The 27695-nt window shown below is 39.1% G+C and overlaps 3 protein-coding genes across 4 annotated transcripts; 1 reads left to right on the top strand and 2 right to left on the bottom strand.

The window, feature by feature from the left end:
• The first annotated feature begins 590 nt into the window (after positions 1-590).
• On the top strand, positions 591-8509 carry trim35-13 (tripartite motif containing 35-13). 2 transcript variants are annotated; one of them, XM_081388172.1, is made up of 6 exons: positions 591-1474; positions 5336-5431; positions 5528-5758; positions 5841-5863; positions 5971-6089; positions 7961-8509. In XM_081388172.1, the coding sequence occupies exons 1-6, from the start codon at positions 1265-1267 to the stop codon at positions 8494-8496; spliced, it is 1215 nt and encodes a 404-aa protein (XP_081244298.1). In that variant the 5' UTR covers positions 591-1264; the 3' UTR covers positions 8497-8509. The 2 variants fall into 2 exon arrangements, with proteins under 2 accessions (XP_081244298.1, XP_081244297.1); XM_081388171.1 differs by lacking the exon at positions 591-1474 and adding an exon at positions 3069-3638.
• Positions 8510-8527: 18 nt separating this feature from the next.
• On the bottom strand, positions 8528-24441 carry slc27a1a (solute carrier family 27 member 1a). The gene is made up of 14 exons (XM_081388157.1): positions 23960-24441; positions 23643-23810; positions 21234-21628; positions 20991-21155; positions 16474-16543; positions 16298-16389; positions 16028-16137; positions 13670-13879; positions 13435-13561; positions 12956-13093; positions 12624-12788; positions 12397-12543; positions 10674-10846; positions 8528-10396 (listed from the first exon to the last, which is right to left on the bottom strand). Exons 2-13 carry the CDS (start codon positions 23807-23809, stop codon positions 10689-10691), a joined length of 1944 nt encoding a protein of 647 aa, XP_081244283.1. The 5' UTR covers position 23810; positions 23960-24441; the 3' UTR covers positions 8528-10396; positions 10674-10688.
• A 1173-nt stretch (positions 24442-25614) lies between these two features.
• Positions 25615-27318, bottom strand: ptger1c (prostaglandin E receptor 1c (subtype EP1)). Its single transcript, XM_081388148.1, has 2 exons — positions 26196-27318; positions 25615-26111 (listed from the first exon to the last, which is right to left on the bottom strand). The coding sequence occupies exons 1-2, from the start codon at positions 27081-27083 to the stop codon at positions 25863-25865; spliced, it is 1137 nt and encodes a 378-aa protein (XP_081244274.1). The 5' UTR covers positions 27084-27318; the 3' UTR covers positions 25615-25862.
• Between the last annotated feature and the right edge of the window lie 377 nt (positions 27319-27695).

Genomic DNA, 27695 nt, shown 5'->3' with positions numbered 1-27695 from the left:
CCATTAAAGGGTTACTTCACCTAAAAAAAAAAATTCTGTCATCATTTACTCAACCTCGTGTCATTCCAAACCTGTAAGACTTTCGTTCATCTTCAGAACACAAATGAAGATATTTTTAATGAAATCTGAGAGCTTTTTCCTCCGTTGACCAATGAGGTTCATTCTCGTGTTACGCAGCATGTTTGAGCTTCAGCAAGAACCAACTATTGTAGTAATTAAATATTTGCTTAGTTATCACCAAAGCTCACTCTATTTTGATGTAGATCATTAAACTATTACACTGCCTCAGAAGTCTGTCTGAAACCAAATAGGTATAAAAGTATCAAACAGTAAAAACAGTACAGTAATCTTCTACGTGTAAACTACAAAAATGTGAATTTATGAAAATGGCGATGTCATGTGAATGAGTATTACGTAATGTTTATTTAGAGTGACATCGCCAACTACTGGCCTGGCAGCAGAATACAGTGTTTTTAGTCGTTTCCGCAGATCCGTGTGAACGGGGAACGTTTTGACAATGGTGTCGTCTGTACACAAAAAATGCAAAGGAAAAACTTTCCTGTTTTTAGTATTTATCATTGTAGTATTTATTAGTTTTATCATTGTCGTGTAAACGTACCCTTATTTAAATACCCTCCTCCCATAAATGGTGTGTCTGAAAGGGAAACTTTTACTGAATATGCAATAAGGTCAGCCGCAAAAATAACTGTCTTTAGTAATGCCAAAAAAGGGGTTTGCGCTGGTGCAAGCTCTTAGTGAACCTGGTCCTAAAGGTGTGTTCACATTAGAATGTCAACAAAATGTATTGTACTACAGAATTTTTGTCCCACAAGTTCTGCAGCTCTTCAATGAATATGTGAGCAGCATGGCAAAGTGTCTGTCTTCTGCATTGGGGAATGAATTCTGCATTCTCAGAATTCCTACAAACATGCTCATCTTCTCAACAGGGGGTACACAAATTGAGCTCATGACTCAGCATGATGATGTTTCATATATTGTCCATCAAGATGTTGCTCTGAGGTCTACAACAAATGTGCTCCTCTCGAAATTATTAATAACAATGAACGCTGTCTTTAGATCAGATCTCAATATACAAACAGCTTCTGCATGTCACTTGTTTTCAGTATAGCGATCGTTTACATACAGAAGTCAAGTCTAAAGGTCAAGTGTCTGGAGAATGGGGGACACGTTATGAGCAGCGGTATTTTTATCTATATCGGTTAGGACTGAAGACACAACCAGTTCAGCTCATATCTAGAGAGAAATGGAGGTTAATTCACTGCTCTTAGAGGAAGACCCTTGTTGTTCAGCGTGTGGGGAGGTGTTCAGCGTTCCAGTGGTCCTCTGCTGTATTTCATGCGGGTGCAGCTTCTGTGAAATCTGCTGTCAGCAGTTTTGGGAGACGCAGTGTCCCTTCTGCAGACAAGAGGCCACTGGATCCCATCTCAGAAAGTGCAGGGAGCAAAGAATAAAGGTATTAAATACAGCACAGCTCAAATATAATAAAACCTGCATCACATTCAAGCATACCCTGCAGAGCAATGCATGAAAATAACCAGTAATCAAAATGAATTATCTTGTGTAACCTGATCTTTTAATTAGCAAAATAAATTTAGGACGCCTTCAGCCCATTCCTCTCAGTATGTCAACAACAACCACCAGCAATCGTATTACATTGTCTGAAGGGACTGTCTTTATACATATTTTACTGGTAAATACAGTTCTATGAAAAAGTCTTTGCCCCTTGTTTGAATTTCTAAGTTTGTGCACATTAACATTGTATATGGTCAGATTTCATTATGGATTGTAGGAGTAAATAGATGGTGAAAAAGTTACGAAAACTTTCTATGCGTTTTGGCTGTTAATTTACACGACAGCAGTGTTTTGGGGGCCTGAAAACGGGTTTCAAAGTGAACGTTTCTGAAAACGATATTGTTATGCGCTTTACATGTTCAATCTATAGGCACGTAGTGTTTTTTTTTACAAAGTGCCATCGCCAACTACTGGCCTGGCATGAATAATACAGCATTTTTAGTCGTTTTCGCGGATCCGCATGAACAGGGATCATTTTGACAAAGTTGTCGTCTGTACGTGAAAAAAGCAGAGAAAAACGTTTCCATTTTTAGTACATCGTTGTCGTGTAAACGTACCATAAGTCTTTAAAGGCTCCACTAAAGCACAATCAGAGTAATATAATCCACATGAATACAGCTTGGAATAGTTCATCTCTTAGTCACAATGAACCCTAGAGCTCATTCTAAAGATCTTCAAGCCTCTGCTTTTTATAAAAATTGCCAGTCAAAAACGGTGGTAGTTGTGTGATAGTTTGGGAGGCATCAGGACCTAAACATCTTGGCCAGAAAGAACTGAAAAAAAAAAACTGACTTATGAGAATTTTCCAGGAGAATAAAGCTGTCTGTCTGTAAACTAACGCTGAAGCCCAGTCGGGTCGTGCTCCAAAACAATGATCCCTATAGAAAATGATCCCTAAAACTTTTGAGATGGTATAGTCACAGTCCGGACCTAAACCCTAATGAAATGCCGTGGTAGGATCTGAAACACACAGTTCATGCTTGAACACCGAGCTGAAGCAATTCTGCAAGGAGGAGTGGGCCAAGATTCCTCCATATAAATAACTACAGGAAACATTTGGTTGCAGTTATTGCTGCTAATGTGGATGCAACCAGATATTGGTTACCTCCATTAGCAACATTAACTTCAAATAGTGTTGAACGAATAGTGCTTTCTTTAATGAATGCATGAAAGGTTTATCGTGGAAGGGTCTTGGTTAAAGATTTGAAGACATTCTGTGTAAAATATGTAAAAATACATACAATCAGACGGGGGCATAAACTTTTTCACAGTGCTGAATAAACTTTTTTCTTAGGTTGCTTCCATAGTCCAAGCTTCTGGACAGTTTTCTGTTTATTTCTCCTGCCTTTTAATTTCATTTTTAAGAGGAGGCACACATCTTCTCGAATGGAATGAGAAAATCTTAACATGTTTCCTCTTGCGTCAGTGCCAGGGTCAAATCGATCTCCAGGAGTTTGATGTTACATAATGTGATTGATGTTCAGGCATTTATCAGAAGATATCATGTGCCTGCCTAGATCTCACTCTGTGATGTATACTCTGAGTGAATACTGGAGCCAATCAGAAGACATATCTCCCAAGGGTAATCTTATGTGGGAGGGGAGGCATAGTACCCCCTTGTGACCCAACTGGGCAATGAAGGGCTCAAAGGAGCAATGGCCACCATGCAATCAAATCTTGCAGAAGACCTGTCGTGCCCCATCTGTGGAAATATCCTGCAAAAGCCCGTAGTGTTGTTTTGCAGACATCGCTTTTGCAAAATTTGCCTTGAGAACCTGTGGAATGGAGGAGGATCTTGCGAATGCCCGCTTTGCTGTCAGCCATCATCTCTGGGGGAGCTCATAGTCAACACCATGCTTGAGAAGACATGCGAGGGCTTTCTGGAGCGCTGCAAAAACAACCCTCTTGCATGCAAGGAGCATGGAGAGACCTTGACGCTTTTTTGTCTGGAGGATCTGGAACCCACTTGTTGCAAATGCAAGTCGTCAGCCAACCACCAGGGTCACAGGTTATATCCCTTAAATGAAGCTTCACACGACTGTAAGGTATGTCTACATACAGATTCATGGTCGTCTGCATCTATGTTTGACATTTGTTTTTCAGACAATGTTGATTCCAATGTAAATCTTCAACAATTGCACTGTCAATTCAAGGACAAGAGGGGAAACAAAAAAGAGAATAACCATTTGGACAACCGTCCTTTCCCTTTAGGACCTCAGAAATAGTTATTTATGGATTCTTGGCTGGATTCATTATCAGACTATTAATAGTGGTAAGTTCATGCTAGGGATGAGGCCTCCTGGTAGGGCTGAAACCAGATGCCCATGTGCTCAGTTTAGAGTTGATGAAAGTATACACTCATATCTCCTCAAAAGAATCTAAAAATCTTTTAAGGTCACATATTAGGACCCTTTTATCACCCCACACGTAAAGGAAAGCATGATATTATGATATCTGGTTTCACTTATTGTATTCACTTTCTTCAATTATTGCAACTTCACATTCTTCAGTTTCTACTTGTAACGTTTGGATTTTTATTTTGTTTCTTACAATTGCACCTTTCTTAAGGCCATACAACCAGGATGTGAATTACACAATGGCCTTTAGGGGGGTCAGAGAGTTGGGGACCAGTTTGCTTCATACATTCAGTTTAACAGCATCAACGAGGCCAAATGTTATCATTTAACTGAACTTTGTATATGCATTTTAAACACATAATGTTGTTCATCAATGCAATAAATGCACATCCCTGAATGGGTGGTTTTATAGCGTATTTAGTTCTGCTGCTCAGTGCTCAGGTAATGTTAATGGTATGACCCATTTCAGGGTTACGGTTATAATTTAAAATCAGTCAGAGCTAGAAATGTATCTTCTTATTAACAGGTAAAGCTTCATGTTATGGGTAGACTGCTTTCTTTGACCCCCACAACATCTTATTTTGATGTCAAAACCCCATTCCCATTTGCACCCTGCATACAACCAATGGGCACACCAGATTTTGGAAGCCAAGCAAGGTTTGACAGGGGTCGTTTACATGACACCGTTTTCAACTAAAAACTGTAAAAGAATGAGTATGTGCGCAAGTGCGTAGTCTTTTCTTGCACAATACAACGTTTTTAAACGTTATCGTGGATCTGTGTGAATGGGGATGGTTTTTAATAATGTTGTCATCAGTACAAAGAAAAAACTTTTCCGTTTTTAGAACATCTTTGTGGTCTAAACGTACACTTAGTACTAAGATGGGACAGGAAATCCATCAAGGGTGTTTTGAATGAATGGTTGGATAATAGCAACTTTATATCTCAAAGTTATGCTTGAAAACTGTAGCTTCTCATAATTCTAGTTCCATTGGTCTGGGCTATAATTCATCCTTGGTCAGGACTATTAACTCTGTTGCTTGAATCCTTTTCACACTTCCAGGTTTAGAAAACAGAAGTAAACTATAACAGGGTAAACGTCTTTAGTAAACTTCCCCACTGTTGCATTTCCATATGATTCTAAAGTAACAGTATAATGTTATAAATGTACATTAAATAATTAAAATGTTGTATAGATTAGAAGTTAAGGCATTAATGTGTCACAGGCTGTCAAAAGGGCCCATTCTTCTTTAATTCTGCCATTGTTTTAAGTTCAAAAAAGTTCGGGCCTCTCTAAACGAATAAATGATCAGGTGTGTTTAAATATGGCCACATCTAGTAATTACTAATTCTTTCTGTGTTATCGTTTTATTCACTCTTTATAGGAAGAACTCAAAAATGCTTTGAAACCACTTCAGGAAAAGCTGAAGCTCTTCCGAAAAGCAAAACTCACTTGTGAGCAAACAATAGAGCATATTAAGGTATTTTCACATTAATTTTGCATGCAGGCGAACAATTATAGAAGGAGACTGAATTCTCCACTTCAGAAAAAGTCAATGATAACCTTCTCATTACAGAGTCAGGCCGAGAACACAGAGAGGCAGATACGAGAGGAGTTTGAGGCGATGCACCAGTTTCTGCGAGATGAGGAAGCATCCAGGCTTTCCATGCTCAAGCAAGAGAAGGATCAGAAGAGGCAGATGATGAATGATAAGATGGAAGATTTGGAGAATGACATCACTTCACTTAGCAACACTATAATAATCATTGAACAGGAGATGAGATCTCAGGATATACCATTCCTCAAGGTGAACATTCGTAAATGAATGATAGAAACACAACACATACGATTCACTTTTTGTAATCTGCTTTTCTTTTTATTTCATCTAGAATTATAAGGACACTATAAAGAGGTACAAATCCTTTCTCAGTTATCAATTTCATTTCAACTTTTCCATCTGTAAGTATAATTTGCTCTGTGACCTAGATCCAGAATAACTTTGTATTCTTTTATTGACAGAACCTGGCGGGTTCCCCAGGATCCAGAGATGATAAGAGGTTCACTGCTCGATATTGCCAAACACCTGGGCTCATTAAAGTTTAAAGTCTGGGAGAGAATGAAGGAAATCATTCAATATAGTGAGTATACTCTATGGGGCCTATCTTGCACCCAGCGCAATTGACTTTGTAGCCTACACCGACGCATGTATCATTCCTATTTTGCACCCGACGCACAAAGGACTTTTCCCTCCACAGACGCACGTCGGTAAATTAGGAAATTAACTTGCGCTCCCGGGGGCGGTTCAGCGAAAAGAGGAGGCGTGTTCCGGCGCAAACGTTCCCTGATGTTATTTTGCAGGTTTCGAAAACAATTGCGCCACTGACCAGAAAAAACCTAGTCTAAAGTCAGTGGCGCGATGCGCATGTTATTCATATGCTATTTTAAGGACGCATGCTTGGCCATAATAAATGTAGCGTGTTCACAACGCACATACACTTTGCTTATCTCATCTACACACAGACACACATCAGTTCTCATTTTTAGAAAACCATACATTATTACAAGGAAAAATATTAACACACAAGGGAAATCATTGTTGTGTCCATGAAGATGTGAAAAAATAGGCATAAATCTAGCTTACACATTTACCCAAATTATTATACGCCTTTTTAACCGAAGCTAATTTGGGAGGGTTTCTCCCATCCCCAATGTCACTTCTCTGTGTTGTATGGCCCTGACGAGAACGTCGAACTCCTTGGCTGTAAACCGCTCCTGGCGTCCGCCTGGCAAATCCGCCGTTATAATAGCAATCCGCCATGGAACAAGCGCGCCTGCTCTTAAAGGGAATGTGAGATGTCGCTCTGATTAGTTTATTTCACGTTTCGCCCAAACCACACCTATGAATAATGACCAACCCATTTTAGATTTGCGAGATCCGCCCACAAAGTTACTTGCGTTTCACGCTTGATACTTGCGTTTCAGATCGTTAAAATAGGGCCCAGAATATTCATGTCCCTAAAGGAACACAAAATTTCTCAGGGATGATGTGAATTGTGACAAGAATGACAAGAATTTCCCACCCAAGAATAAAGATAAAAATCGGTAGCTTATTGTAATGTCAAAAAAATCTCATTCATATTACTGTAATGCAGTAAATAAATGTATAAAAGCACAGCTAAATAGTAAAATGTTTGTTGTTAAAACAATTGTCAAATTCATGATGATTTTAATAGAAAAATGGGAAAGTGGTTTAATTGTCATGAAAATTATAACAACAATGCAAAAAAACTTTTTCATGCACTGGTTAGTTTTGAGAGTCTGTCTTTTCAGACGAGTGGAAAGAAACCCAAAAATACACATTTAAGTGTTTATTTTATTACACTTTATTTATATGCATCTCTAGATTTCAATTACATCTTTAAAGGCCGTTTTCTGAGTTTTTAGCGCAATTTTCCACCGTACAAAATTGCGATTGTTAACTCATGATTTCTGTTCTGTCTGTGCGCACCAATCTTGCACTTCTATCTACTCCTCAACCAGACCACCTAGAGACTTCGGTTTTCGGCATTATGTTAAGGAAGGTCTAATCTCGGGAACGCACAAAAAAAATCCAGGAAAAGATTTACTATCTCTTAGTGTTGTGATCCCATGATGACGTCAGAAAATTGCGCTAAAACACTCACTGAGTTTTTATTACTTGTTTCTCCTGCACTGTACCAGAAATCTCTACCTCAGCAGCACTTACACACACCAAACTTTACAGTTTTATTCCTTTCTATATTCTGAAGGTTTTTACAAAAGTTTTTTGTTCATATATCATTTGCCTGATTTAACATTTCCTAAAACGTAATCCATCTTTTCATTAATTCTTATTGTAAATCAGTCAACTGGGGAAGTATGGTGACATCTATTAGTTATATTTTTTTCACCTAGAGTCTCTTGCTTTAGAGAATTTTTGCTTACTCAGCGACATTAGCATTTCACCTTTCAAACAATTGCTTCGCTGCAGCTCCAGTGACCCTTGATCCGAACACCGCGGCAAGCTGCTTCCTCCTGTCAGAGGATCTGACAACATTACAGTGCTGTTCCCAGACGTTTAAACTCCCAGAAAACCCTGAGCGTTTCAATGTCGGCGCAGAAGTGCTGGCCCATGAGGGCTTCAGCTCCGGACGACACAGCTGGGACGTGGAGGTCAGAAACAACACCTACTGGGTCATTGGAGTTGCAAGCGCATCCATCAGCCGAAAGGGAAAGCACGTGCTGACCCCCGCAGAGGGATTCTGGACCATTAGGCTACGAAACGGAGAGTATAAAGCCTGTACTGCCCCATGGTCCCCTCTCACTATGACTCAGGAGCCGCAGGTGGTGAGAGTCATTCTGGACATGAACAGGTCCAGGGTGACTTTCTACGACCCACGAGAGAGGACGCCATTATTCACCTACATGGACATCATCACTCCGAGAGCATTCCCATACTTCTGCAGTGCCTGTAAGGAACACCCACTGAAAGTGTTGCCAGCGTGGATCTCTATTAAGACAGACTGATGTGAAGAAGGTCCCTCTCAGCATTTCTCTCTTCACATCTCAACTCTCATCTCTCATGTTACAGTACATGTGTTGTGCGGGGTCAGCTATGGAAATAACCTCCAGTTCCACTTGTTTTGGATTTTAAAAAACAGATAGATGATCTGAACAACAAGGTGAATCTCCCCAAAACTGTCATAAAATGGGTCACATTTTCCTGAAATCAAAAGAAAATATGATAATATTGTAAATAATCCAACACCAACGGTTGAAACTTCATCATAGTGTGTGGCGGTATTGCACCTTATCACTGGTTTCCACCCATCATAAAATGGAAAAATGTACTACTGCCACTCAAAATCTTGTTGGAGGAGTGGATAGATATAGAAGAGAGACAGGCCCTGTTTACATCTGGTATTAAGATATGTTTTGGTTGATCGGATCACAAGTGGACGATGCTAAATACAGGTGTAAACAGGGTCTTAAAAAGTTTTGAGCTTGTCCACATTCGAACACTTCCAGAGGTAGCCAAAAACGCATTAGATCGGATTGCTTTCGTAGCGTAAACGCTCATGTGGTCGAAAGCGTTCGTACAGCCGAGAAAAGACCGTCTGGTCTCCACCTACTGACCTAATGAGTAAACATTCTGGGAAGTGCGCTAGCCAGACGGGATTTAAACTTTTGTCGGCTGAAGACCCAAGTTTTATTTGAAGATGAAAAATGTACCAAGCACAATGTTCTCTCATCATTCCTGATTTCTAACACACACTCACAGGTCAAATGTAAATTTCATGAGCTTATTTTGTCCATTAGATCGAAAGATCTAAAAAAGCCCATACATTTACACGCCCATAGACCTCCCCTTGAAGAAATCAGGGTAGAAGTGGCTGAGAGTGGACAAAAGAGATGGATTAAAACAACAGGTGTAAACGAGTATGTGTCTTCCTCATCTACGTGTGATCCATTCAACCAAATTGCATCTTAATACCAGGTTTAAACAGGGCCACTTTCTACCCTCACCCGGAAAAAAGGTTCACTCGCCACTGTGGGAGTTTTTTGGATTTGGTAAAAAGAGGGGGTGTTAGAAACCCCAGTCTGCAGGAAATGCCATTAAATTAGTTTTGTGCGCTTTATTTGGACAGTTAGTCTCCACCTCCCTATTGTCTCATATTTTGACTGATAGCAAACCAAATTTCTATAGATATCTATTGTTATTGTGAGTACTTGGGCCACAAAAATAAATCTGACATTGTGACAGGCCAAATAATAAACATTATTTACATATAACCCATACAACAAAGATTAAAGATTGATGTCAGGACATTAAAATCAGAAATGATATTATTTCAACTTTTTTTTTATATTACTTTTTTTTTTATGAGCAATTTGATTTTTTTTATTTAAATATGACCCTTTCCTTTCTTTGTGAGATTCAACAAAAATAAATGTCGAAGTAAGGTCATTAGAATCAGAGAAGAGAAGTAAAATGCAGTAAAAATGTTTATTTATTAATTTCGATTGCCATAGATTCATGTAATTACACTGTTTTAGTTTTTCAAAGCGTCTTTGTTCATGTATCTGTGTCAGGCCATTCATCTTGTCATATCACACATGAGTAAAGCTTGAGGAGGTAAAATCTAAGGCACTTTATTGTGGCTGTTTACAAAGACACTCTGTATCTTTCAGCTCTCTAAAAGTCACTTTGGAGTTAGGCAATTTTAACAATGTTTAAGTAGTAAAACTCTCAATTTCGTTAATGTACACTAATCATCATCATTCAGGCTCAAAATGCATTTAACTTGCTGGTTTGTAGTAGGATAAGTCTAATGTCAAAGCCAGACATCCTAGAGGAGTTTCATCTTTCATCCCGTTGGCTTTGTGTTGTTGTTTTGGTTGTTTAATTGGGAGTGCACATCATCAACTAAGAATAACACATTAAAAGAATAATTCACTCTTATGGTCTCATCTATTGCATATTAGATAATTAGTTTGTCATTGCCAAGATACAGCTTGTGCTTTCTAGTAGGCTACCAAATCGAAGAAACCTCTTCAAATGCAATGCTATAAATATGAATAATGTAAATGCAAAAGAAGTGTCTACATGCTAGCAGAACTAATCTGAGTGGTTTCTGTCGCAGTATTGCGCTAACACTGCGCGCGGTCACATGTTAGAAGATGACCAGGTAGGTTCAGGCTACCTTCTCTTCTTCGTCTCAAAGGGATATCCTGCCTTCTTCAAAAGCACTGTACAGCTCCTCGTTCACAAGCTCATAACGGCCTGCTCTGGAGTTCAGAAAGTAGATCTGGTCAGTTGTGAGCCGTGGATCGTATCCTTCCCTCTGCAATCTGGTCTTTTGAATTTTAAATGTTCCTGTGAAAGGGTAAGAGTAGGAAATCAATTCACAGCATACACACCATTTTTTAAATATTTGAGAAAAACAATGGGTCTTTATCAATCAGATTAACCATCATATGGCTATTGTGGCCAGTTAGATTCAAAATGTAAAAAAATCACTAGAAATTACAATGAATATGAATAAACATAAAGCACAATTATATTTAATCATTTATTTCATGCTCATCAATGGCAAAACATAGTAATTAACAAAAATTAGATTTTTATTAAAACCATTTAAATTTCAGTGAACACTTTTGATTGATGCTGCAAACAAATTACTAAATCAGTTCAAATTCTTTGAAACGCAGTTTAAACTGATTCACGTAAGTGAATCAAAACTAATCAACTCTAACATTATGTTTGCAAGTGCAACACTGTACACTTGTTTCCAACACTGTAATTAAAAAAAAACTAATTGCAACTATTTACCTAGCAATTCTGCCTTTTTTCTCTCAGAATCAAAAGTTTATATCTCAAAATTGTGAGAAAAAGTCCTGAATTATGAGATAACTCAAATGTGAGGGTCAGAATTGAGATAACTCACAAATGTGGGAAAAAGAGTCCAGAGTTATGAGATAACTCATAAAGAGTCCCAAATTATGAGATAACTCACAAATGTGAGAAAAAGAGTCCTAAATTATAAGGTAATAACTCACAAATGTGAGGAAAAGAGTCCCAAATTGAGATAATAAATTGTAAGATAAAAAGTCAGTGACCTTATTTATTTTTTATTCTGGGGCAGAAACAAGCCTCAGTATCACTTTATTTTACAGTTTCCTTGTTATATAGGTCACCTGTAATTACTATAGTAATAACAGTAAATTATGTGTAATTACAAGCAACTAACCCTAAACCAAACCCTAACCCCAATTATATAGCAAATAGATGTAGTTAATTAATATTACGCAGTACTTAAATGTATGATTACACTGTAGCAATGACACCTTAAAATAAAGTCTAACCCAAGCATTCATACATTAACCCTTTCCCCGCCAGCATTTAAAAAATAAATAAATTGCCAGCCACCACCAACATTTTTGATCAATTCTCACAAAAATGTAATGGCCCCCAGAATATTTTTTTTTGTATAAATATCTGTAATATATCAGAAGAAGGAACATAGCCTCTGCTTTAAAAAAAAAAAAAAAAAAACATGGATTCCAACACTTGTGGGTAAGTTTCATAAAAAAAGCAACATTTTGAGAAAATCATCAAAATCTACAACATGCATAAGCAATGCTTTTATCGATTGTTCCTGCTCCTTTTTCGCCTGTGCTTTGATCCGGAGATTCTGTACTCTTTCCGAAGGTGCGTAATATGCGCCCCTTACCGTATAACAGTGGAAACATGGAAAGCCGTAAAATTCCGTCATTGGAGTTACTCTGTCCGGAAGGAGTTAATCATTGTGATATTCACAAAGTTGCTTAGCTTTACATCTCTAGTAAAACTACAGTGCATATATGGCTAAATACTCAATATATCGCCCAATCCAGGCAGTATGAGTTTTGGGGATCTTTCCTCACCTGTGGTATCTACACATGGGGAGATGCGTAGAAATATTGGCCTTGCGTATGGAGGAAGAGCTTGCTGAACTTCTCTGAGGAAAGAATTACAGTTAAAGCTTCCGGTTGAGTCAGCGATGGCAGCCATTCCAGCTTTTCCCTCCACACCTATACAAACAACAGAGGATTAGACTTTGGAATTATGGGTCCTTGGAAATTTAGGACAAAAGCTGCTTTGTCTGTCTTACCTGGTACGTTTACTCCAAACACTGCTACATCAATCTGTCCCAACAGGGTGCTCAGTGTTCCTTCCACTTCAGTGGTGGAGACGTTCTCACCTTTCCAACGAAACGTGTCACCACTCCGGTCCCGGAAGTACATGTATCCAAGCTCATCCATAACTAAAACATCACCTGAGAGACACCATACCAAGAAAATAAATTTACAGAGTAGTGAATGTTATACTGTGGTTGCATTTGTGAGTTCTGTCCTGCAGTCTAAAACCATCCACAATATTTACATCCACGCTGTTAGAAAATATTAGACACAGCCACTTCTTTGCAGCGTATAAAAGGTGCACCTGACAGATAAGCAGAGTCATTTTTCCTGAACACATTGTAAGCGATCTTCTTCCTGGTGGCATCCTGACTAGCGTATCCATCAAACCGACGCAGAGGATCCTGCTGATTAATTCTCCCCACCAACAGCCCAGGCTCTCCTGTGAGCGGAAGACAATACATGAAGAGAAAGACCAATGATACGGGCACAAAAGACATCTCTGAGAGGAGAATGACTATTAATTCATTTAAATTAATTGTTACAGTTTATTGCAGTAAAATGCCAACAACTTTTTACTTGATAAGTGTGCGTGAGCTATCTTTATTTAAAATGCATGCCATTTGCTGTGATATTTTATGTAATGCAATGATATTCATAGATTTTAAAGTGTCCAAATACATATTGAGGCCACCAAGTATTAGATTTAGACCTAATCTAAAATTGATGTAAATTTTACACTGCATGACGACATGTTCAGCGATTTTTCAGCTCTGAACGCACCAGGTCGGCAAGACACACACAGTCCCTGCTTGTCTCGAACCAGTTCCATGGTTTCCTCGTTCACTTTCACCAGTCGGATGGGGTACACATTAGGAAGAATGCGACTGTTAAACCCACAAGATCCAACCTGCCGTGTTGAGAGTGAGTTTTTAACCATTCGTTTAACTGTTACAACTGACAAAATTCATAAATCAGTTCAATATTTAACGTTCTCAGACCAACACTGATATCTGACCTTGCCGTCCATATTGGCAATGCTGCAGTTGCACTCGGTGGCTCCATAGAACTCGCCTATCTGTTTTACTCCAAAGCGCTCCACGAATGCCTCCCAGACGCTAGGCCGCAGCCCGTTCCCCACAGCCAAACGCACCCGGTGCTGTCGCTCCGTGGGCCGCACAGGCTGGGACAGCAAGTAACGGCAAATCTCGCCTATGTACTGCACAACCTGGAAGAGAGGGAAAAAAACAGACTGTTGTGAGAGTAAGAACGACACACTCTTGTATTTATTAGTGAATTTATTCACTCATAACACTGAATCATTAAAGATGCTTGTAAGTGACATCATGCTCCGGGATATATTAATTTATTTAATGTGCAATAACTCTTTCCCCAGAATTTACCGTCATTTATGACACAACAGTTCACCGGCATTGACAGAATTATCCGGCAATCCATGTTTTCACTGTTATATGGATACATTTTCTGAAAGATATTCTGGGGGCCATGAAACTTTTGTGAAAGCAAACAAAAATGCTGGCGCTGGCTCGCAACTTAAAAAAAACATTGGCGGGGAAAGGGTTAAAATGCACTTCATATAAACAATGACTTGACATTAAACATAAAAATCTTTTTTAATCTAGAATTTGAAAATATAAGGTCAACATGCCTTTTAGAAATATCAAATACATACCATTTTATTTTAAGTTAGTTCAGTGTCAAATGGCCAAGTTCGAGAAAACATTGATTTTCATGATTCAAAGCAACTTTCCAACTGAAAACTTGTTTTGAAAAAGATGTGTACACTCTCGTCTCAGCCTGAGAGGTCACACCCACGGAGAGTTGGCTGAACATCTGATGCATATGGCACATGAAATGGGAAACCCTTCAGAAGTTTCGAAGTCAGCATCTGATTGGCTGAATTCTACAGGATTTCCGGGAGACGTTCTTTAACGTCAGCCTGGAACTAGAGCCACCGTGACCCTCTTAGAAGGAGAAAACTGTTGTGTTTCCAACTTTGACAATGAGTGCTTATCAGGATCAACTAAACACTGAATTTTCAAAAGTATGTGAAGTTCACAGCATGGACTCTTTAAAAGGTCAGGCCTTATTTATGTGGAAATAAATCTGATATGAATCGCATACGAGCATTTGCGTCTGCATGCAAGCGGACAGATCAGATTTTCTCGTGAATGCGGAGTCGTACATCACTGAAAAAGCGACGGTGGCGAATGACGTACCAACCACAGCGATTACAACAGCGATAATTTCTACATTCCCCCAGGCTGCAACTAGGGCTTTAAATATGGTGCGGAAAGCAAAAGCTTGTATCATCATTTCATGTGTCCATTGTAAATCACGCCGTGTTTACCTGCTTTTAAGCCTAAGCTTGTCAGGGTCACTTCATCTAGCTTGGGTTGTTTCGCCAAGTGCATAGTGTAAATGGAGATATCAGATATGGGAAGAGTATTATTTTCCAAGCCTGGCCAACCCTTTGCAAGAACTTGGAAGGACCCCGGAGTGATCTAATTTTATTAGTTGTGCACCCTCTCACTTCAATTATGGAAGCGGATATTTAGCAGCATATCTCTGTAAACATGAAAGAAAAGACACTGACATCACAGCTGGCCAATTCATTCTTGTGTTCGGTTCTCTCGAACTGCTTGTTGCCATTAAAAAGTGGAGAGATATGCTTCAAGCAATGTTTGCACAACGTTCTTCAATGAATGATCTATGGTCTATTATTGATACTGACTTTACATTTTGACGCCCCTAAACATGATGCTGAACAAAACAAACTGTGATTGGTTGCTTTTCATGTCAATCAGAAGGCCTCTGGGTGGTCCTTGACCAGTGAAAGCTGCTATAGTGTCCAGATCTTCTGCAGTTAGTCTGACGGTCTGGCTACATGAGACTATGTACACTCAGAAAATGGTATATAGGCTTTTAAAAGACCAAATGAAACTAATGCAAATGTAAAATTTTCATTTTTGGCCATTCATTTACCTGACAACGGTGTTGTGGGGGCCTGAAAACGCAAACCTTTGAAAATGGGTTTTAAAGTGCAAGTTTTTGAAAACGTTACCGCTGTCATCTCTGTGTAAACTACAAATTTGTAAACTACAAAAACTATGAATTTGGGACGGTGAAGTCACAACACATGCGTATTGTGTGTTCAGTCTAGAGGTGCATAGTGTTTCTTCACAAAGTGACATGACCTGGCATGAATAATGATCCGTGTGATTGGGGATCGTTTTGACTATGGTGTTGTCTGTACGTGAAAAACGCAAAGGAAAAACGTTTCCATTTTTAGTACACTGTTGTCGTGCAAATGTACCCTTATTTGCCATTAATGACCCAAATGTAAGTGACTTACAGTGCAGTTATGTTTGATACAGTCTTCCCAGAAGCGACTTGCTGAGAACTTCTTCTTGACCACCACAGTTATACCGTGAATCAGACACTGGCCCACACCCATAATATTACCTGTTAATGAGTAAATCCAACAAATGTTGAGCTATTTGTGAAATCTGCAACAGTATGTTTAATTTGAAACCAACAATATCTAATAGCTTAAAACTTATTTATAGAAATACATAGAGCCTATGAGGTCAGGAGCAACATGTCTGTGATATGCACAACACACCTGCTGAGTGGTAGAGGGGTAAACAGTCATAGATGATGTCGTCTGGCCGCATGCGAAAAGAATGGTACCCGAAAGCAGCAATTCTGTAATACCTAGGAAATAGAAGTAGTTTAATAAAAGCTTGTTTCATTTCTAAGGAAAGCTGTAAGATTGTGTCGTGGCTGCGAGCAGGTTACCGACTGTGCACCACTATAGCAGCTTTAGGGAGTCCAGTGGTGCCAGAAGTGTAGATATAGAACAAACGATCTGTATGAGAAAGGGAAAACATGATGAGACATGGATGATGCTTGGACCACAAGTTTAATGGTAACTGTCTAGTGTGCAGTGCATTATTCAGCAAGGATGCGTTAAATTGATTAAAAGTGACAGCAAAGACATTCATAGCGTTAAAAATAACTATTATTAAACCATAAAATATTAAACGGCACAAACTAGCATACCCTTACCCATCATTTTCAATTTTATAATATTTCACAATATTACTGTTTTTACTGTATATTTTGATCAAATAAATGCAGCCTTAGTGAGTATAAGATATATATAAAAAAAAACATTTTGAAAACATTTGAATGATATGATATGTAGTTCCTGTTCAATTTCTTAATGTTTATTATTTGGTTAATTATTTATAATCCTTTATAATGCAATTTGATATCTGAAAAACTTGAAATAAAGTAAACTTTATTTAAGTAACCTTAAAGGTGCAGTGTGTGATTTTTAACGGCTTCTAGTGGTGAGGTTATGAATTGCAACCAACAAAAGTTACGGTGGCGGACAGGAAAAGACGTCATCGTCTGAGACAGCAGAGAGTAGCTAGTTAAGCAATCTTTACAAAGGTTTATTTACAAAGATAAGTTAAGAAATGATGTTTACTTTATTATTCAGTAAAACTATATGTTATTGCGAATATTATTGTTACTTGAACATTATTGTGTCAGTATTTTATTCGCTGACTTTAGCTAGCTTCCTAGCACGAAGAACAACATAGTAATGAAACGCGTTTGTCCGTTAAGGGCTACTGTAGAAACATGTCGACACATTTCAATGTACAGGGACCCGCAGTATGTGTATAGATAGAAATGGCTCATTCTAAGATAATACAAACAAAACAGTTCACTATATAAGGGGTTTATACACCACTGAAAACATAGTTATGTATATGATATTGCATTTCTGTCAACAGATCCCCCTAAATATTACACAATGCACCTTTAAATAAAGCATATTGGCATAAAATAAATAGCATTTTAGCTTTTGCTGTAGTATTGAAAATTGTATTGACAATTGTGAAATTTCATTATTAAAGGCAGGGTAGGTTAGCCTGGTTCTACCAGACTCTCGTACATTTCATTTGTACAGAGAGTCTGGCCTCTCTCCATTGACAAGCGTTAACTTCCTTGTAGGCGGGTACTCTGTCGAAGTTTAAAACTATTGGATCTGCCCAGAGTCACTCTGGATCTGCCATAACCAATCACTAACATTTGGTCGTGACGTATGTCAACTCAAACTAGCGCACGATCTCAACGTCATCGTTCTCAGCCACTCCCTCTGTTCGCTGATTGGTCCTACAAAAAATTTATTTCTGGAAACCTAAGAATATACAGCAGTCCCAGACGTAGTACTGAAGGAAAATGAAATTGAGCTGAAGTACGTAGGAGGGCAGAGCCAGGCTAAGGGTAGGTAGGATTTTTCAAAAAAAAAAAAAAAAAAAAAAAAAAAAAATCCAAATTTGTTTAAACTCTCTTTATATACCAATACATAATTCAAACGTAAGTACTCTGAAAAAGAGAGTATAAAAATCAAGTGTCTGTAGACCTCTCAAGACTGTTGTAAACACAGCTAATTATTTCCACGCCCCCAAAACACATGAACGCACGACGCCAAACGCTCAGGTTCAGCTGGAAGACGCATTTATTTACCTATGACGAGTGGAGAGGAAGGAGTGCAGTGACATCATGTCAGAAACACATGTAGTAAAATACCTAACTTTATCACTATACATATAAACAAATAAGATGGCTTTTAGTACTCACTATCAAGCTAGCATATCGATACTGGTAAAGTTTAAAATATACTTTGTTGATTGATTCGGTAACAAGCTATATTTATAGGTAACAAGCTATATTTATAAGGCAAAGCTAAAAACAGGTTGCATTGATACACGTTTTTCCATTACCATCAGTTACACTGTGATGAAGGTGAATTTCGTGTAAGATTCATAACATATACGGTGTTTTGCGAGTTTCCATGATGAAAACATTGTTTTCAACTCTAATGAGGACTACACTCCGGAGACAAGTACCGCTTCGTCGGTTCGAGGACAGGTCCGGGGTCGAGGGCGAAGCAGAGGAGGTCGTTCAAGAGTGCGGGCGGGCAACCAGGGTCCGAGGAAGTAGTTTTTGCCTTGTTTGCCTTCGCTGACTGCATATGCAGGTGCTTTGAATTTTGAATGCTCTTTCTCTGCCATAATTTTACTCTTCGTAGGTTCCGCGTCTCTCTTTTGCACTCCTCAAATCAAACGGGTGCGTATGGGCAGATCTAGCAACAGGGGTGGTAGCCATGGTTGTGAGAGTGAGTGACAGTCGCCCAAACCAATCAATTGTTTCGTCCCGAATGGAAATAATGAGCTGTGTTTATTGCAGATTAAAAGGTCTACAGTCACTTGATTTTTATACTCTCTTTTTCAGAGCACTTACATTTTAATTATGTATTGGTATATAAAGACAGTTTAAACAAATTTGAAAAAAAGTTTTTTTATAAAAATCCTACCTACCCTACCTTTAATATCAACCACTGAAATTTTGATGACATCCCTAGTACACAATATACATACTACATCACGTAGTAGTTGGATATGGTCTTTGGTGTTTTATGCCCCCAACGGCGCCTTCCAGGCAGCGAGGGGATGGGTAGGTTTAAGGTTGAGGGTAGGGTTAGCTGCCTCTAAGGAGCCATTGGGGGCATAAAACACCATCGAGCGTTGGATATTCTGTGTTGGCTATGCTGAACATAGTAAAAATACGTTATTCAGACATTCCTAAATATTTCTTTACCTATATTTTCTGCCCTTTCTTTCTCGTTCTCAATCACACGCTTGTCTTCAAAAAGCTGACCTTCTCTTATCATCAAAAAAACTTTTAGAGCTTAACAGAACTGAAGACCACTTGATTTATCACCATCACTTCACAATAGTGGACACCATTTATTTGAGCTAATATATCTCTGAGACTAAAAATCAAATTAATTTGCTACTCAAAGTTGTGTCTGATTCAGGGCTATTACACAAATAAACCAATCCCACTGCCAGCAGCACAATATGAAGTGTTCTTATAACGACTTATAACGACTTGTAATAGTCAATCCACCCTATTTGTAATGAATAGGCTAGTCTGAGGATTAATGCAATCAAGGAGAAGTGGAACACACTCTTATTCCTAGGGAGGACACTAAAAATATACTTTACACACTAATAACTGACAATAAACACAACTAGTAGCCCTCAGGATCAACAGATAGACAAGGTTTACAAATCATTCTAATATCTGCCCTAAAGCCTGTCCTTCATATGGACACAAAACCAATGGTCTAGAAGTTTTTTTTTTAACTTACCTCCATAAAAACTTCCATAATGGCCCACAACACAAAGTTTTGCTACAAAACTGCAGCAGCAGAGATCATAAAAGCACAAGATGTGAAATAAATGTAACACTCCAGTGCGCTGATAGTCAAAGTGAGGTGAAATTACAAACACTTGAACCATCCATCAAGGACCTCTCGAAATGAGTCTCTACAGCAGGGGTGTCAAACTCATTTTAATTTTAGAGATCTGGATTAAAATGCAGTCATTAATTAACTAAACTACTGTGTGTTGCTTGGATAGGTGCAATGGTTCAACATAAAGGGAATGCATGGACTCTCTCAAGTCATTTTTTATTTGATTTTTGCAAAGTTAGAGATATACTCAATGATGTCAGTGCTCATATAACAACAGCCCAAACCCATAAAAATAAATTAAATCTTTCCACATGCCAACTTAGGCCTTGTTTACACCTGGTATGAAGATGTGTTTTGGTCGATCGGATTACAAGTAGACACATCCTTTTTTACACCTGTTGTTTTAATCCATCTCTTTTGTCCACTTTCAACCACTTCTTTCCTGATTTCTTCGAGGGGAGGGTCTATGGGCGTTTTTTTCCAGATCTTTCGATCTAATGGACAAAAATAAACTCACACAATTTACATATGAACACAACCAAAGAAAAGAGAAAACCATACGGAGAGCATCAGCTTTCATTTCTGTTCTGACACAACTTGGGTCTTCAGCCGACAAAGTTTAAATCCCGTCTGGCTAGTGTGCTTCCTATAATGTTTACTCATCAGGTCAGTAGGTGGAGTGTAGGTGTCTTTTGCAGCTGTTCAAAAACATTCAACCACACGTTTACACTACGAAAGGAATCCGGTCTAATGTGTTTTTGGCTACCTCTGGAAGTGTTCGAAAGTGGACAAGCTCAAAACATTTTAGACCCTGTTTACACCTGTATTTAGCATCATCCACTTGTAATCGTCCAAAACGCATCTTAATACCAGGAGTAAACAGGGCCTTAGACTCCTCCACGAGCCGTATCCGACCCATGTTCTGCGTGTTTGACACCTCTGCTCTACAAGTAAACCCTCATAATTCTGTAAATCTCACCGTTGAAGCCCTTGGAAACAGTGCAGGGTGGTGGGTGTCGAGGGGCAGATGCCAGAATGGAGTCAATGGGCTGACATTTCAGAGCAGCCATCTGGTCTGGACTGAGGTCTCCCGTGCTGAACCGCACCATGGTCTCACTCAAGGAAGAGCTCACTTCTGACAGGGCTACATACACACAGGGAGGCATGTGCATTTAGTTGAATGGTCCTGATCAAAGAGTCAAAGAGAAGGTTTTCGACTCACCGTCTGCTAGCTCTGCTCCAAACACCATCCCTCGGGATGCTGACACACCCACGCAGTGCAGGAGCGAATCCTTTCGGAGGTTGAAGTTAATGAGCGCAGCCTCCACACCTACTTTGGCCAGGCCAAGCCAGAGCGCCACTTGGAGCGGCCGGCTCTCCATGAAGAGCGCCACTACATCTCCTGAGGTCCAGCCCTGGCTCAGTGCCCAATGGGCCACAGCATTGGAGATCTGATCTAACTGGCAGAAAGTCCACGTTTCCCCAGTGGCTTCATACACGAGCGCAGGCTTGTCTGGGTGTTTAGCCACGGTTTGTGCAAAGATGGAGGGTATGGTGTTTCGGTGGCGGATATGATTCCATAGCGCCAGTTTGACCCTCAGCAGCACATAAAGCCCACTGATGGACAAGAAGAGGAATAATCAGTTATTCACACCTGCTGAAAATATTATATGTGAAGCATTAGTCGGTTAAGTAATTTTTTGTAGCTCTCATTTGAATATTCAAAGTCATTCCTTAATATGTGCCACGCCAGATCCATTGGTAATGAAGTTGCTGTCACGTTTAACTTTGATCAGGAAATTTTCATGCGCGAAATCCAGTCATTTTCATCAACACGATTCGGATTATTGAGAGGACCAAGTATTTCCCCATGAAAATTCTGCAACAAGTACTGTTGGTTGTAGAACCATTGGTTCGCCGCATTGGTTGTGCTTCATACAACACTACACTATTGAAAATAGACTACATAAACAAGAAAGAAAATACACTTTATTTCCCTTAAAATGTTTCTACCATGACTGCCCCTTGACAGCCGTTCTCACGAGTCTTGTAACCAAATGAAAATTCGGGAATGAGATAGGAAAGATTTGATTTGTCAGATTTGACAACAAACAGCTGGCATGAAACGGATGTTCCGACAGACTTTACTTTCAATGTGATGTATTTCTGAGTGAAACTGATATTAAAAAAAAAAAAAAAAAAAAAACTAGGACGGCTTGACGACATTATCCATTAGTTGTTATTTGGATTGTGAACGTTGAGTGTGTGAATAGTCGTTTGATTTCAAGCCGACTTTCAATTTCGAAGTAAAAAAAAAAAAAAAACAGGTTTCATACAGATTTGGTAGGCACGATAAAGATAGCCTACAGTTCTAAAAATTGTTCTAAAAAAAAAAAAGAATAGCAAAGTCCACACCACAACTATAACAATAACTATAAACAATATTGTTGGAATCACTTTCAGAATGATTTTATCCAGCTGATGAACAATAAAAACACTGACAGCCAATCAGAATCAATCCTTCTTTGAGCTCGAGGATGTGATGCAATGCCATTGTGCGCTGGTGTGGATGCTAATATTGTTATCTTTCTTGATGTAAAAAGGCCTTGAATGAAGACAGTAATCTAATTTTTTTTCGGCAAACTATTCCCTAAAGTTGGAACAGCCTAAGAGGCGGTTGTAAGAGGCGGAGTTTAAGCAGATGAAACGATTGGAGAAGTCTGCCAAAAGCCACCAGAAAGAAGTCTGCCATTTCAATGGAGTTATGACATTTTGTCACCATGAAATGAAAATGGACAATTCTTCTTCTTCTTTTTTTTTTTTTTTTTTTAAACTGCAGTATTTATGTAAGGGATAATGTATAGAGAGGCGGTTGTTATAGCGAGGGGTCTTGAATCAGCCTGAAGGGGTTGTTATTCGCTATAACGACCGCCTCTCTATACATTATCCCGCTTATTACATGGCTACCTACAAAATAAATAAATAATTTGACACGAATTATTGATTTAAAAAGGAGTTTATTGATTTAAAAACGATTGTATTGCTTCCGCCAAAGAAAATAGTCCGTTCCGCGTCCATAGCAACGCGCTGTTTTTCATGGCAACGGTCTGTTATCAAGAAATAACAGACCGCATTCTACATTGGAATTCAGCCGAGCCATGTAATAAAATAAATTATTTATCCGTGCTCCATGCATGATTATTATTTATTTTTATTAATGTGTCATCTTTAATCAACATAACTTCCCATCCCTCTTGCAGGTCATCTCTGCTGATGTTGTTTACTTGCGAAAGGGTGAGATAACCTGTCACTCACATGAGATCCACCAATAGCACACCACAACCATCCAATCAATTGCTGATAAACAAAAGAAAGTCCCGCCCTAAATTTTTTCTTGTTCGAGAAGCAGTTTCACTCGGATTTATGAAACAACAGGGAAGAAAATAGTAACTATCGCAACTTCCGTTTAAACATTACAAAGTCATTTAAAAAAATACAAAAATAAAAACATGCACAGATGAAAAGATCACAATAAGATAAATACATTTAGAAAATAGAATTTGCATTTCATGGTGACTTTAACTTTTTAGAAAGCAGAATTTGTATGATATCCAAAATATCAGTCACTCACTTGATGTCCCTTTTAGCCGTACGAACAACCACATACAGGTACCGCCAGCCTCCTGTTCCTAAGTAAACACCCAGACCTGCTGCGAGGCTCCAGGACCAAGATGCCCCAAACAGACGGAGCAGGCCCAGAGAACCGAAGGACAGGGAGCCACTCGCCACATAGTGCATCCTGAAACAGGTACATGATGCAGCACATTACTTCTCAAACACAGCAGCGATTGGAAGTCATCACTTAACATATTAAGTTAGTTATGACATACTGTCTACTGATTGTTTATGGTGGTATCACAAAATAATAAAACAGAGATGAAACCTTACCTATGGTTGACAAATATAGTTCAGCCAGCCCTGATCTGTCAAGACATGGGACGACCTTGCTGTGTAGTTAGAGGTTGACTGACCACAGTTATGTCCAAATTAGACCCCTGTGAAAGTTAACACGAGCGTCCGAGAACACAGAGCAGGGGGAACTTGCTATGGTAGTCCGTTATATGCAGAAGTAACGTTACACTACTCGGGAAATATTTTCACTTCATGTGCAGCACGTTTTTGACAAACTATGTGTTTACTAACATCCACTGGCTGTTTGCACTTTGCAGGCAACAACATGTCATGAAGCCGGAGTTGGTGAGAAAGCTTTTCAAAATGGCTGAAAGAGGCTGTTTTTCACAATAAAAGTGTAAAAATCGTCGTGTGCTCGTCATTGATGCTGTTAAAATTGTATGTTTTTATTATTATTATTTATCATTACGTACTCAAATAACACAGACACGCAGTTAATTCTGTGACTTTATAAAAAAAATCAGTCATGCACGTTTTTTTATGAACAGGTGGCATCACTGTAACTTTCATGGACATACTTACTGTTGAATGAATACATAGACACTTGCAACCCTCAAAGACGTAACCCTATTATCAATTTATCGCCAAGTACTAAAGTTACCTACTTGATACCTATTTATTATTGTAGCTACACACACACACACACACACACACACACACACACACACACACAAACAACAGTGTCTGTTTTAGCCTATAAAAATATTTTCAATAGAGCATATCCTGTCCATTAAAAGTAGGCTACTGTATCATATAATTGTAGATGTTTTACCACTGACATTATTTTTTTGAGGGGCTCTTGTATTTTTCCTAGTCAATACATGTAGACTGAGATGAATGGACATGCATACAAATTTCTTTGCTTGCTCCGTGTACTATGTGGGCATTTGGTTGTAACTATAGTATTTTGATGGTTACTATATGATTAAAAAAAAAATAAAGAAATAAAGAAAAAAGAAAATAAGGTCAACACTTGTGAAAATGAAGTAGGCTACACTTTAGCAAACATTGGAATGTTTAAATTGTACTGACAAGCATTCATGGTAAACGAAAATATACTTTAATGTATGTTATGAATTTAAATACTTTTTTTATTTACACATTTGTAATGATGAAGTTAAAATATTGTAATGTCATTACATGTTCAGTGGTGGGCAAAATTATTAGAACACCTGACAGATCTCAAAATATTGACTTTTTTTGCCTTCAAAACATGATTTCAATGTTCATGAAACATGCAGATGGATAAATTATGGATATTTAGCCACTTTTACCTTTAATATTTGGTATGTCCACCTTTTGCAGCAATTACACCAGCACCTTTCTGGCATAGTGTCAATATATTTCCTATAAGAAGTTCAACACTATTGGTATCCCATGCCTTCTGCAACTGAAGCCAAAGGCTTTCCTTTGAATGTACAATTGATCTGTTCTGTCGAACAGATCACAAGAAAGCGAGGCAGACACAAACTTGTCTACACCTGTTGTTTTAATCCATATCTTTTGTCCACTAATTTTCCCACATCAGGTCAGTATGCGGAGAGTAGGCGGTCTTTTGTGTCTGTTCGAACACATTCGACCACAGGAGCGTTTACAGTGCAAAAGCAATCCGATCGAATGCGTTTTCGGCTACCTCTGGGAGTAGTTGAAAGTAGACAAGCTCGAAACATTTTAGACCCTGGTTACACCTGTATTTAGCGTCGTCCACTTGTGAAAGAAAAATCATTTTGAGACTTAAAGTATGTACACATTCAATCAGTTAAGCGCACTTCTTTTCACTTCTTAATTACACAAATTCTTTATAAATATTTGATTTCATATATTTTTGGTGAATGACCCCACGTAAACATATTCGAAGTTAGTGTAAACAAATGTGTAATCAGTTTAAACTCATTTGTTTTCTGTGCGAGTCTCTGTAGAAGCTGCTCTGTGTGAACCCGGCTCTGTCCGGTTGCAGCAGCCGAAGGACTCTGCGCAGAACCGCTCGCCGCAGGAGGATGTAAACCCATGGATCCAGAATCTGGTTCCAGCTAGCCAAGCGCAGAGCCAAGAGGAACAGCTTCTCACACTGACGCACCGGTCTGCTGATTCCTTTATAAAACCTGCCAATGGATATGATTATGTAAATCTGTGAAATGAAGAGGAAAACAGTCAAAAAGTCCAGAAACACAAATGCAGTGAAACACAATCAAATGCACAACGCCTCACTCACAAGAAAGGGACTCCAGCAGACGCAGGAAACCACTGTTATCCCGGCCAGCTGAGTCATCATTTCCACATCCAGGGAATGCAGAGATGAAAATGAGAAGGATCCATGTTTCCGAGCAGCGTTTAACTTAACACATCGGTCCTTAAACCTTGCCTGGAGCAATTTCAGCCCGCTTATAGTATTAGACACAACTGAGACGCTCAATGTTACAAGCCCCAGTATGGAAAAAGCCAAAGCAAGGTTGGCGTCAGCGATGGAAAGAGGACCGTTCACAGGTAAGAAACACCAGGTGCCGGGAAACTGTGGTTTGTAGTTGCCCACTTTCAGCAAAGGGAGTCCCGCCAAAGTGAGAGCCGTGGAGGCGATCAGGAGCACGGTGAGGCGGACGCGTGTCATGGTGACGACCGCCGGGTGCAGGAGAGGTTTCGTGATGCCTATGCAGCGCTCCACTGCCATCGCACTGCTCAGCAGCAGCGGGCAAAGGCCGAAAAACACCATGCAAGCTCCAAATAGTTTGCAGTAAACCTGAGGAGGCTCCACTGCTACTGCCGCCCCGTGATGCTTCACCCTTTCAAGATGGAGGTGAAGTGCAAAAGCGCCTGTGATCAGGTGACCTGCCAGGTCGCTCAGAAGCAGGGCTGAAGCCAGCAGGAGGAACGGCGCTTTGGCCCGTCGGCGGAAGCAGGCGTAAGAATGGGCTAGGATCACTAGAGCGGTTAGGTTTGAGAGGGCACCGAGGGTCATGGTGAAGTAGGACATCCCAAACGCTGGTGGGTTAACCAGAGCGGGAGTTGTTGAGTTTACTTTTTGGTTGTCAGGACAGAGAGTTGTGAGATTATATTCAGAGTGCTGGCATAAAACGGGGAAGGAAGAGGCGAAAGGAATATCCATGGTGTGGCTGAAGGACACCTTAAATCCTTATAGGTGAGGGTCTGTGATGAAAGTTTCTCTCCAGGGATTGGTTGTAACCGTGGTCTGTAAGAATGGATTCATCTACTATTGCTGTAAGCAAAATCATTCAGAGAGAGCAATTCAGACTAAATATTCACTTCTGAAGTCTACATTAAAATTCAAGACTGGAATCTTGCTTGAGGAAAACTCTGGCATCCTTACATAGCAAAATGAGGCTGGCTCAGTAGAAATAAATATTGCTGACAGGAAGACAACTGAACAAGCCGCTTGGCATAACAATTGAATTATAATTGAACAATTATAGAGTTTAATAATTTTTAATACAAATGTGACATTGAAAATGTGTTAACAGTTATTTGGAAAACACTTACATTCAACCCATTGCCAGATGAATTTATTTTAGTATCATTAATACACTTCTTGTTAGTATTTAAAAAAAAAATAAATTATATATGTATATGTGTGTGCGTGTGTGTGTATTATGTACTATATCAGATCAACAGTAATACATTTAAATACAAAATGAAAGGTAATAAATAAGAATACACAAAGAACAAGACAATAAAGCATTATTACACTAAGAGCGTATCA

The sequence above is a fragment of the Scardinius erythrophthalmus genome (assembly GCF_964197995.2).
Source record: "Scardinius erythrophthalmus genome assembly, chromosome: 1".
NCBI lineage: Eukaryota > Metazoa > Chordata > Actinopteri > Cypriniformes > Leuciscidae > Scardinius > Scardinius erythrophthalmus.
This window is presented reverse-complemented; position numbering and strand designations above follow the sequence as displayed.